At 41.4% G+C, this 12,774-nt stretch overlaps 1 protein-coding gene across 5 annotated transcripts in view; it reads left to right on the top strand.

Annotated features, from left to right (window-relative positions):
* The window catches only part of LOC101965641 (retinal-specific phospholipid-transporting ATPase ABCA4), a 129,588-nt gene that overhangs the window by 48,696 nt on the left and 68,118 nt on the right, over positions 1-12,774 (top strand). For 4 of the 5 annotated variants that reach the window (XM_078026767.1, XM_078026768.1, XM_078026766.1 and 1 more), the window contains exons 15-17: positions 1,626-1,847; positions 4,351-4,555; positions 8,036-8,101. In XM_078026767.1, coding sequence (XP_077882893.1) covers positions 1,626-1,847; positions 4,351-4,555; positions 8,036-8,101 — 493 coding nt within the window. The remainder of the gene's footprint in view (positions 1-1,625; positions 1,848-4,350; positions 4,556-8,035; positions 8,102-12,774) is intronic. The other variant, XM_078026769.1, reaches the window with a different exon arrangement.

The raw sequence follows: 12,774 nt of genomic DNA, 5'->3' as shown, positions 1-12,774 counted from the left end.
TCCCTGGCTGAAGTCAGTGAGAAATTACACAGCCTGGGCGTTTGTGGGATTTTGCTTTGGGCTGGGACAAGAAATTGATTTCATTCTTCTAAGAACAGAAACAACTGTCCTAAAGTTCTTGTAGTCAAAAGCCGCACGTTCGGCCATAGACTTACTTTTGCATGAGATTAAAGAAAGGGCATGGCGCTTTCTAGTGTGATGTGGAGTACTTTTGACATATAAAATCAGGGGTGTTGAGTCCTAATTTTGATTTTTATTTAGACTTCCTCAGACATTTGTTCTAATTAAGCACAGCTCTCTTCCACCTTCCTTTCTACACACACACACTCCTTTTTTCAATCTCTTCCTTTAGTGCCCAATAGGCTTAAGGACATGAAGGAGAAATGGTGGCCACAGCAGTAAGAGGTATACCTGTTCCACTCAACTCTTCCATGTTCATGACAGATACTGGTGATTGGTCTCTCTTGTCTACTGAGAAGAACCCAGGGCTTTATGGAACCACCACAAATAGACCAGAATTAATTTATGAGATGAACCCATTTGTTCATTTGTATTCCTAAGAAAAGAACAGGATCATCTATTTGTGGAGCTATATCCAAAGGGTTAAACTCCTCATAGGTTGCTAGAGTGAAGAACAGTGAAGAAAGTCTAGTACATTTAAACATCTAACCTTATAATGTGACTGGGCAGTAACTCACTTAGTGAGAGTTGCTAGTTTGCTCCTATTTTCTACATGATCAATGTGAGAGATACTGAATACTGCAAGCAAGTTCTGTGAAAAAGTATTTGTATGATAATCATGAATGGGGAGGGCCCATCCACTTCCAAGTGATCTAGATTCATTACTGACATTTCACATATGTGTGTGGCAAACCTCAGATACAAGTACAAATGGTCCAGTCAGTAGGCCAGGCCCCAGAAAAATATCAAAGCTTGTTTTGAGTGGTCTTCCCACTCCCTCTCTGCCCTCATCTACTTAGTTCCTCCAGGGTGCTGTTGGTGCCTCAAGCACCCTGACCCAGGTCTTTTTCCCTTGCTGTAGGCATGTTTCTCCACACCATCCCCTTTGCACCTGGGATTTACTTACTTAACCTATAATAATTGCCACTAAGTGATAAACTTAAGCACAGTAAAATTTTTAAGAGTTTATTTGAGCAAACACTAATTCCTCAGTGAATCAGGGCTCCACTCAAGAGATGGGGAACAAGACATAGAAAAAGAAAATATTTGATTGGTTCAAGTCCCTAGAAAGAAGGTAGTTGACAATTTCTGATTAAGTGACCCTTACTTGGAGTTAGGATTGGTTTGCTTATGTAGGAATCCGAAACACTGGAGCCAGCTCAGCCTAATGATCTCTCAGTTAATTTTCTGTAGCACTGCCCATGACTGAGAGGCAGCCTAATGTGGCACCCCTCCCAGGGGAAATGGCATCTTTGAGATTAAGGAACTCCGAGAATAGAGGGTGAGTTGTGGAAATGTAGGCACTAAAAACAGGCACAGGGGAGAGACTCCTCCTGGGCGGAGGCTCTGGAGGCCTTGGCATCACTGCACACAGGTCACCCCTGAATGGGATGGCACCCTGGGCATGGGTGGCAGTTACTGACCCGAGACCTCTTTGGTTTCAGCATGGAAGAATCCTACATTACAGCAATCCGTTCATTATCTTCCTGTTCCTGTTGACCTTCTCCACTGCCACGATCATGCAGTGCTTCCTGCTCAGCACCTTCTTCTCCAAGGCCAGCCTGGCAGCAGCCTGCAGTGGCGTCATCTACTTCACCCTCTATTTGCCGCACATCCTGTGCTTTGCCTGGCAGGACCGAATGACCGCCGAGCTGAAGAAGGCTGTGGTGAGAGCCTGGGGCCCACCCTGGCATTATTGCCTCTGGAGGGTCTGTGGCAGCCTAGCCTGCTCTCTGAGGAAGTCTGCTTTACCTTTTGGCTCCAAAGAACATAAGACTAAAAGGTTAATGTAAAGCTCAAGGTGCAGGGGCAAGAGTACCAGTAATTGCCACCATGACCTCCCTAAGGGTCCCTCCTCACCAATCCTACTTGATTAATCTGCCCTAAAAGTCCATGAAAAGCCAGTTCAACCCATGGTCCCCTTTATTTACAAGTGAGAGGAAAACAAGGTGATCATTTCACTCACTTTCCTTTTCTTACTGTTTGAGAAGAATCAGAAAGGGGGGAGCTAAACCTTCACTGATCAGAAAGATGTTTTCATTATCTAAAAGGGGCTTTTCCTGCTCCAAAAGAACTTGGATCAAAGTGGTTCTACAAGTGTCTTTGACATGCTCCCCAGTGCATGCAAAATTGGTGCAGAAATGAACCCCCAGAGTCAGGCTTTCTGGCCAGGAGAGGACTCCTGAAATTGACTTTTGACTGCCTGAGAGACCTCTTAGTTCAGAATTCCCAAACTAACACTGGTCTTTTCTCTAATTGTTTTAAAATGGGCCATTTCCACCCTCTCATTAGCCCAGACTAATCAGCCTCAGTCCTGGAGGGTGCAGTTTTCCTTGTCCTCCAGAATCTCCCTGTCTCTGTGCTATCAGTCAAGAGAGGACTACTGCCTGCCTCTCTTTAGCAGAACTTGTTCTCATAACACAAACTCATTTAGCTGCAGAGCTGCCAGGGCATCTGCCTTTTATTTCTCATGTTAAATAAGCAGTTGGTTGCTGCTATATATAGTTCCCAATTTTCTAAAATGATCACAGTGTAGTGGTAGAAATTCTGCATCAGCCTGAGGGCAAAGCTGAGCTGCTTTGGTATGCAGTGGTTAGTCAGACAGTGTTTTTGAGGCCAAGCCAGCATCTTGGGAATGTGGATCCATGGGAAGTTATAGATCTGACAACTGTGTGACAAGAACTGGGCTGAGATTTTTTTTTAAGTGCTTTATGTAGACAAAGAGCTAGAGAATCTCTCCTTTTCGCAGAAAGACACCCTACAATCTCTCCAAGGACGTCCAAACTACAGGGAGCACAGAAGGGTAGCAAATGAGGGTAGCAAATTCTTCTGCACATGCTTTGCCATGTCAGGGACCACCATTGAGGACTTGGCTGAGGAACTTGCTCTTCATATTTTTTTCTACATTTCACCTGTTCAGTTGACTTGTTCTTTGGTCAGAGAACCTAAATAAATTCTAATCTTCAGTCTGGAGATGGGAAATGTCCATGTAATCTCTGGCTTTTCTGACCTATCTGACAGGCCTCAGGAGGCCACAAGACCATTCCTTGCCCCAGGAAACTGATGGCTTTGTGGACTTCTTATAGGGGACAGACAAGGCAGGGCACCAAAGGTAGCCAGAAATAGTTTTATTTGGCTGCAGCCAGATTCAGAGCATACAACTTTTGCTGTAATCAATTAATCCCCTGAACCCCAAGTTCAGGTAGTTTCAGAACTTTACACCTAGTGTATAAGGGGAGGAGCTCAGAAGTTCATTTAAAAGCAGCTTTTTCTTTAACTGTTTTGGGCAAGTTAATCTTTCAAGGACATTGCCTGAGAAAGGGAGAGCTTCTTCTCCCCTTTCTTTCCTGCCCCTGCCAGCTGTTACCATGGAGCCCAATTGGTAACTTATCTTAGAAATGTAGGCACCTTTGTAAGGCTCCAGCTCAAGGCCAGAGGCCTTGTTAAAGGATTTGTATTTTTTTTAATCACATTTTGCATTTGCAAACACAGTTTTACAAACTATTATACTGGATAAATGTTTGTGAAAAACTAGGAAAAGTGGCACTCACCACCTGGAATGCTGATCTCTTCCAGGCCAGTGGCCAAATAAAACAGAACAACAGGAAAATAGGAAGTTTAACTATATTGAACTCTTTTGTAGAGACTCGTTTGCTGATAGTCCTAAAATCAATTATGATGAAGATTTCTGGAGAAGTTTAATTAAGGTTTTCTGTGGAGGAGGAGGTGCCACTACAGACTCTTCCAGTGGGATTGTCATAACACAGCTCAAGTTAGCATCTTTGTTCTACCCAGAACCATGTGGGTTTCCTCCAAAACAGAAAGGAAAGGAGGAACAGATAGGGAAGAACATGAGAGCTATTGGTTCTGTGGTGTGTTATGCTGTATGACATTTCTTTATCTCCCCATTGCACTACAACATGACTATGTTCCATTGAACAGATGAGCATGGCCCAGTGGATATTGGGCAGGGGTCTCTGAAGCCTGAGAAGCATTCCTAGAATTTTCACCTATGGGAAAACCACCGTAACCCCTCCCTGACTGGCCTAACATTCAGACACAGTGTGAACCCTCTTTTGGCACTCCTCCCTGTATACGGGCTTCTGGGTGCTGGTGGGTTGGGTAAAAGACCCTCTGCTTGTCTTTTCCATCCTGTTTTTCCCACTGCAGAGCCTGCTGTCCCCTGTGGCGTTTGGGTTTGGCACTGAGTACCTGGTTCGCTTTGAAGAGCAAGGCCTGGGGCTGCAGTGGAACAACATTGGGAACAGTCCTGTGGAAGGGGATGGGTATAGTTTCCTGCTGTCCATGAAGATGATGCTCCTTGATGCTGCTATATATGGCTTGCTTGCCTGGTACCTTGACCAGGTGTTTCCAGGTAGGTGTCTCCCTCCCTAGGATAAAGGTGATTGTGTTCTTCAGATCCCCAGCTCTCACTCATCCATCTAGTTTAAATTTTATATCTTCTTAGATCTTTGAATTTGGGCTCTCAGAACCAGCATTTAAGACTTAAATCTAGAAGCCAAAGATACACTAGCAAATTTGGTTGGCTCTACTTTAGAAATAGATCCAGAATCTGTTTCATGTCACCACTGTCTCAGTCCAAACCTCCTTCTTCCACCATTACCTCCTACCATTGTGTTCTCTAAATTGTATTCAGATAGAACTTTTCAGAATCTGGGTCAGATGGTGTCAGCCCTCTCTGTTCACATCCCTCCAGTGGCTTTTCTCTCATTTCAGAGTAAAACCCAATGTCCCAACTCTGACCTAGCCCACGCTTATTATCTGGCTCTAGTGATCTTTCTCATCTCCTGTCCTTCCCTTCTCCCTCATGTTTCTCTTCTCCAGATGCATTAGCCTCCCCATTGAATGGTCCCACCCTAAGTATACTTCTTCTGCAGGCCTTTGCACCTGCTCTTCTCAATGCCAGGAGATGTTTCTCTCTCTCCCTCATACCTGCAGGCTCATTTCCTCATTTTGTTCATATCTCTGTTCAGATGGCTCCTCATTACAAGGATCTTTCCAGACTAATGATATCTATCACTATATAAACAACATTCCTTCTGTGCCTACCTCCCCATATTCTACTTTATCTTGGGAAATGATTATCACCACTTGATATGATATCTTTTTTAAATTTTTTATTAGTTGCTCAAAACATTACAATGATCTTGACACATCATATTTGACTCTCTACACTTAGGAGAATTTAAGCCCATGAAACCAGGCACTTGAGCTGTTTTGATCTTTGTGACAGTACTTGTGCCCAGAATACTGCCTGATATTTAGTAGTGCCTGACACTGAATAAATATCGAATTAATCTGTAGCATGAAAAATCAGCTCCTGAAACAAAATTGTATATTTCCACAGTTTTATATTAAATCAGATTTTCCTTCAAATTAGCATTTCCTATACCTTGAGAATATCTTCTTTGCGCTATGGTAGCTGGGTCTGATGTTTGATGCTGTGACCAAGAGCAAGTAGGGGAGGGTGAGGTGGGTTCTGGTCCCTGGGGAGAGACAAGCTCATGATTCTCAGATCATCTCAAAGCAGCCTTTGTTGGCAAAAATAAGTAGGCAGCAAACTTAAATGGGAGAAAGATGGCTAGGCTGAATCCAGAGGCCTGGGCTTGAATGTATATTCGTTTCCTATAGCTGTCATACTAAAATACAAAAATGGGTGGCTTAAGGGGCTGGGGATGTGGCTCAAGTGGTAGTGGGCTCGTATGGCATGCATGTGGCCCGGGTTCGATCCTCAGCACCACATACAAAACAAAGATGTTGTGTCCGCCAAAAACTAAAAAATAAATATTAGAAAAAATTCTCTCTCTCTCTCTCTCAAAAAAAAAAAAAGAATACATCACTAAAAAAAAGGGGGGGTGGCTTAAAACAATAGAAATTGGCATCTCACTGTCCAAAACCAAAGCACAGCCATGTTCCCTCCAAAACCTGTAAGTGAAGGATCTTTCCTTGCCTGAAATGAGCTTCTGCAGGTTTTTCAGTACTCTGCCTCTTCTTGCTCAGAGATACATCACTTGAGTCTTCCATCTTCACATGTATGTCTGCCTTTACTTGGCTATCTTCTTATAAACCAGTCATATTAGATGGGGGCCCACCCTACTCCAGTGTGACCTTATTCAATTTAACTGAACACATCTGCAAAAACCCATTTCCACGTGACATCATTTTCTGAGATATATGAGGTTGGAATTTGGTGTCTTTATTTCAACACTGCTCTAACACCAAATGTGTTTTTTTTTTTTTCAGACACCAACCAATTCTCTGACACTAACCATTCAACCCAGTTCTAACAGTATCCAGAATTAGCAAAGATGCCACAGGCTCAGTTCACAAGAGTTCCCTTAGTCCAGACATCAGGGGCAAAGGCAATACCAGGATAGCCACATTTTGCCATAGTGTCCTAATTTCAGTGACAACTTTTATAGAGCATTAAACTCAGGAACAGCCAATAGAAGAGATGCATAAGGCCACAGTGGGGGTTTCCATGTCTTCTCTGTGCCCAAAACCCTCCCTGCACCAAAATGTGCTTGCCATCCTGGATGCTCTCCAAGTCCTAATCAAGAATTTTTACCTCAATCTGCAGAGCTCTTTCTCCCCACAAGTCAGAGGTTGGGGCTAAAAGTTTGTCTTTTCACAAATTTTTCCTTTCTGATAACCAGTTTCCATCCTGCCTTACCCTGAATGAGTCACCTCATTAACAATAATTCGGGTACATTGAGAAAATGGGTCCATAAATAACAGAAGACACTCCTATCACTCAGGAAATGTCAAGGGTTTTAGGAGCCCTGTGCCCTGCACAGGAATTAAGGACTAAGACCAAGATATTATATATAATACCCTGACTCTAACTTGTCTTTTGGAGAGGGAGACAGTTCAACCCATGGCAGTGACCCAAGCAAGATCTTGAACTTGATCATCTGTTTCTTATATCTCCTGTGCTGGTAGAAGGAAATGTACTTTGAAATTCTGCATAATTCAAGATCTTGGTTTTAGCCAAGCTAAATAGTTTGTTTGGTCAACAACTATTTACTATGCAGCACCTTTGTGTGAGTTCCAGCAGGTTCTGGGAATTAAGGGGTGGCAAAGATAGGCCCAGGCCTGCCCTGAGGAACTTACAGTCCAGCGGGGTCGGGGGGACCATGACCTACAACATCTATTTAAAAAGCAAGGACAGTGTTCTTACAAAACCAACATTTTGTAGGGAGCAAAAAGTTGCAACAAAAACTGGACTAGAAATTTGGGAGTCTTTTCCTTGAACCCCAGCTGGATCCAGTAGAATGAGGGCTTGAAACAGTGATGTTAGAACCAGATTGCCTGTGTTGGAATTCTTGCATTTCTGCTTAAAAACCTGTGACCTGGGACAGATGGCTCAAACTCAGAGAGCCTCATTTTCTGTATCCAAAGAATAATATTACTACCTATGTTCTAGGGTTGTTTTGAGGATTAAATTATTTCACACACTGAAAGTGCTTATAGCAAGGCCTGATGCAGAGAAAGTATCCAACAAATGTTAGTGATTATCATCATTTCTGCTATGTGGTAACTGCTGATGTGACTCAATTCTTCAATAAAATGTTTTCTTGGAAAACTGATATCAGCCAAGACCATCACTATTAGTGTTGCTGGTAACACCCAAAGAACATGACCTTTTGCATTACAACATGTTAAAAGCAGTAATCTTTCTGGTAGCCTGTGGATAGCTATATAATGGCTTGTGAACTATAAATATCTGTAGTTATAATTTGAGGTAGAGACAGATACATTCTAGATCTTATAGAACTGTAGTAGGGTGAGATAGCAGTTAACTTGGGTTTCTTATTTGCTTTTCTGTTTTCAGGGGACCATGGAACCCCACTTCCTTGGTATTTCTTTCTACAGGAGTCTTACTGGCTTGGTGGTGAAGGTGAGTTGTTTAAAAATTAAAAACAAAAAAACCCTCTTTTTTAATTTTTTTTTTTTAGTTGTCAGTGGACAACTTTGTTTTACTTAGTTACATGTGGTGCTGAGAATCAAACCCAGTGCTTCACACATGCTAGGCAAGCGCTCCTACCACTGAGCTACACCCCCAGCCCAACAAAAAAACCCTTAATTGTTGACACTGGCTCCTTGTGCTAATGTGGGATGTGCGTGGGTTGTCAAAATGAGCCTTTTTGTCAAGGGTGAGATTCCTGCTAAGCCAGCTCTGCCACCCAGCACCTCCTAGCAACACAGCCTATGGGAGCCCACCTTTGTAGCACTGGGCCAGTGACTGAGAATTGGCAAACAAGTTCATTCCAGTGGATTAAATGTCCTATTATAAGAAGGCCATACCACTTCAGGGTTCAAATAACTTTTCCAACTTCTCAGCTTAAAGCAGAAATCTAGGGAATCATGGAGGGAACTCTACATTTGTCCTTTGCTGCCTCCTTTCTGCTTTCTGATTCCTCTCCACATTTCCAAAATATAAATTAATTCATTCTTCCAAATTGAGAACTCATCAAAGGCAGAGACAGAGCTGTCAATCTCCAAGGCAAACACTTCCAGGCTCTCCTAGTGTTGATCTTTCTTACAGTTGGGGAAGAAGGCTAAAAGGGCATTTGCCCATGATGGACCTGAGATAAAATTTAACTTTAATCCTGAACAAAACAGCAGCCTGGAGAAAGTTCTAGAAGTAGAGAAAAGCACAGCCTCTTTTGGAGTTTCTGAGAAGGCTGAGAAATTCTACAGATATGTGCTACAGTTTCCCTAGATTTTGGGAGTTTCTGGAAGCAAAGGAAATACTTTCCAATGTGTTTGTTGCTCACCTACCTGCCCTTCACTTTATTGGGCCTAGACCAGGGTTATCCTTGAAGCACTAAGATCAATATTTGCTGTCTCTAGGGAATTGTCTAGGAACATTAAAAGGCCTGGTAAGTTTTTTGGTGTTTGTTTGTTTGTTTCTTTCCAATGGTCCAAATTTTGACAGCCCAGTATTTTCCCATTATATTGTTTTATGCATCTTGTCTATCTATTAACCTTTATATTTCTACTACAATAAAGTTATAATCCATAATAAGGGGGAATTTTCAACACAGGAGTGTGTTTCTGGAATATATTTAGTGTCCGTGAATATCAGGACTTGGCTTTATTCCCCTCTCTCTTTCTCCAATCCCAAGAGATACTATGGTTCTCAAGAAAAAATACCTGAAGACAAATATGCTTCCTCAAAAGTGAATCACATACATTTTTGCTGACAGAAGTCAAATATTTTTTAGTTGTCTCATGGACTAGACTGACTTAGATCTCTAACACTGTCTAAAACCAGAAAATAACTAAGTTTCTCCACCTTATCCCTTCCTTTCATAACTGAAGAAATGGAGCCCAGGATACATCCGTATCTTGCACAAATCCCCACTGGTCACTGGGGAAAAAATCTGGAGCTTGAATAGTTCTCCTGGCAAGGACTCCACCCCAATGGCTCAACTATTCAGAAGGATGTTTCCCCTTGCTATTTTATTACCTATTAGTGCAGTCTGCCATCTAGTAAAGTGACCATGGGAGTTGCAGGGAATAAAATAAAAAATCCTTCAGGAAGCAGGGCTACATGTACTGAAGTGAGCACATCCCTAACCACCAGGCCCCTGCCACTTGACTCTTGGTCCAAGGTCATCACGATCTGCTATTGAAAAACCAAAGGAATTAGTAAAAAACATATCATCTTCATAACACAATTAGTAGAAAATATATCATCTTCATAACACAATCAACACAATAATCTGGATTATTGTTACTTCACCAAACACTCATCAGAAGATTTTAAATCTTTTTCCAATTTTATTGGGATGCATTGTGTTTGGCCATAGTAACAGACATCTTCATTGCCATGACATTTAGGCCTCTCCATAAACCACAGAGCAAAGGGCTCACTCACATTATTTATTTGTCTGTCCATAAACCATAGAGCAAAGGGCTCACTCACATTATTTATTACATTGTCTTCTAGAACATAATTACTTAGTTCTCATCCTTCCATCAGCACTTATCTGACCATGAAGGATTTTGGAAGTAATTTAAGTCAAACATTAAGAAAATCCATACATTGTAAGTCTTAAGACATAGCCACAAAGGCTGCAATTGAATAAATAAGGAATAATATTTAAAGTAGTCATTTCAGGGATTATGAGACCAGCGGTTTACCTAGGTCTGGTTAATTGACATATGCCTGTTTTAAAGCCTGAATATTAACTTCAGCATATTATAGCTCTGAAATATTAGCTGATAATAACTAATGAAACAATAAGTTGTATTCTTATAGGCTACAGGTTATTTATCATTTTTTCTCTTAACTCTCACATTTAAGGAATTAATTAGGTCTGTCAGTAATATAAATATGTTTGGAAAAATCTATTTTAATAATCTTCCCAACAATTGTCCATATAGATAAATGTAGTCTTAGTCACTAAAGTACAGCATAATTGGCTGGCTTGGGGTTTTTATCTGCTGTCTAGCATACGTTTCTCTCACTGGTGTGGTCAATTTGTTGTTTGGCTACTTTGGCTACCTCAGTCACAGGAGCTGGTGATAACTGGCTGGTGACAAACCTCAAGTCGATGTCCAGTATCTTTTTGGAATGTTCAGTTTCTTTTTGGAATGCACACAACTGTTATAGGGTTCAAGTGGGGCATGCCCGACAATCATACATAAGCAAGATAATATCCATAAGCCAATCATCTTCTGCCTAATGTAACCACACTGTGAGGAAACTCTAAATATTGCTGTCATGGTGGAAAGCAATCTGGAAGAGTCTTTGTCCCTAAGGGAAGAAAGAGGCTTACTGAGTCAGGGTAGTTTGGCCCCGTACCACAAGTGCTGAGCACGTGGTTTCATTGACGGCTCGATAGAGCAGAGCACCCCATCCTACAGGTATTTCTGTCAGGCCTGAAAAATGTGGATTCCTCAAGCATTCCAAGCTATTCATAGCTGCTAGTTACAACTGAAGGCTATTCCAAAATTTCCTTCCCTTTATTAAGTGTATTGCTAAAGGAGAACCCTAATGACAGAAGAAAGGAAAAGGAAAAAGCATAGAAAAAAATGGGAACCAAGAAAGAGAAAAGCATCCAGACATGTCCCATTTCCGTAGCTGCAGTTGTTTTCTGCTGTGATGAGCAGGCAGTCACTTTTGACCAGGTCTCTGGATGTTGGGAGCAAAGCAGTCATGGGGGCAGGAGACCTCTCTCAGAGGGGTGAAGACTTAGGCCTTTGCACCAGTGGCGGGGGGGATTCTGTGCCTCACCTCTGTTGGCTCCCAAGTTTTCTCCTGATGGCCACTCTGCAACTGTGCGGGTCTTAGGTTGTCCCTCCCTTGAGGAATCTTACCTGTCATTGACTAACTTCAGGGCCAAACAGGGTGATGTGGAGTATGCAAGGCATTGTTCTCTAGAGGGCTCTCTGTCTCCTTGATAGATAATGCCCCCGTGGTCTCCATACCAAAATTTACCTTAGGATCTACAAATTCAGGTTTCTTCTCCATGGAGGCCCCAGCTCATAGCACTGGGATGGTGAGGCTGTGTTCAGGAAGGAAGGAGAAAGGACGTAGACAAACAATAATATTGTGACAAAGCCGAAAAACACAGATAGATGAAGAGGAAAGCAATGCTAAGACTCAGGGCATGATCCCTCATAGATAACTGGCCCTTAGTTGGTGTTACTTACATCTGGTCCATAGCCACCATCCATGTGGATGTGGAACAATCCTTTATTTCAACACTGTCATTTTCTCAAAAGACACTTCCAGTCAGTCTGTTTACCACAGAATCAATATATAGGTATAACTGACCATTACAGTCAGGACAATTAATCTAGTTTTATGGGTGGACTTTCCAGTCCACACTGCAAGACACATTAAAGGTGGACCTGGGAAATGGGTCCATACAAGTCTTTTCATAATTTTTACTTACCTGACAAGCTCATGAAGCTGCATGGTTGTAAACTCTACAGCTGGCAATTTACCTTCCTGAGCCAGGTTTCTCAGTCATTATCATGATGACTGGTTTAAACTTTCCTTTGATATCTGATATAATTCACTGAGTCATGTTAGGTAAAATTGAGACTCTCAATATTACCATTTAAGAAAAAACTTTAAAGTATTTGTAAAATCTAGTGTGCGTCTCTGGGGTCCTGTATTCCCCCTTTTGTTTATTTAATAAAATTGAATAAAGGCTTGGCATGAGTCATAGTATCCTTAGTTTAAGTTATAGATAATAAATAGTACAAGTATTTAAATGAGAAGAATAGATTTATCTTTTTCTTATTATTATAATTTCCCAATATAGACTAGTTGATCCTTCCTAACACTTTAGAAAGAACCCCCAATCTCTTTTTGAGAGAAGGTTTTAAAATATCTGTATGTTTTAGAATATTATCCTTTAAATAGGTATCTCTTAATTGCCTTTAAAAATATGATTAAGGTTATTTTTAGGGTAGGGAGTAGTTATATTTTAGGTAGGGAGTAGTACATAAATCTTACTATATTTTTATAGATAATAGGTTTAGTCAGAGAACTTACATAATATTAATGAATTTTTAAAGTTTGTAAACTTTATTGGTCAAAATTAACAT

Source organism: Ictidomys tridecemlineatus, chromosome 11, assembly GCF_052094955.1.
Source record: "Ictidomys tridecemlineatus isolate mIctTri1 chromosome 11, mIctTri1.hap1, whole genome shotgun sequence".
NCBI lineage: Eukaryota > Metazoa > Chordata > Mammalia > Rodentia > Sciuridae > Ictidomys > Ictidomys tridecemlineatus.
This window is presented reverse-complemented; position numbering and strand designations above follow the sequence as displayed.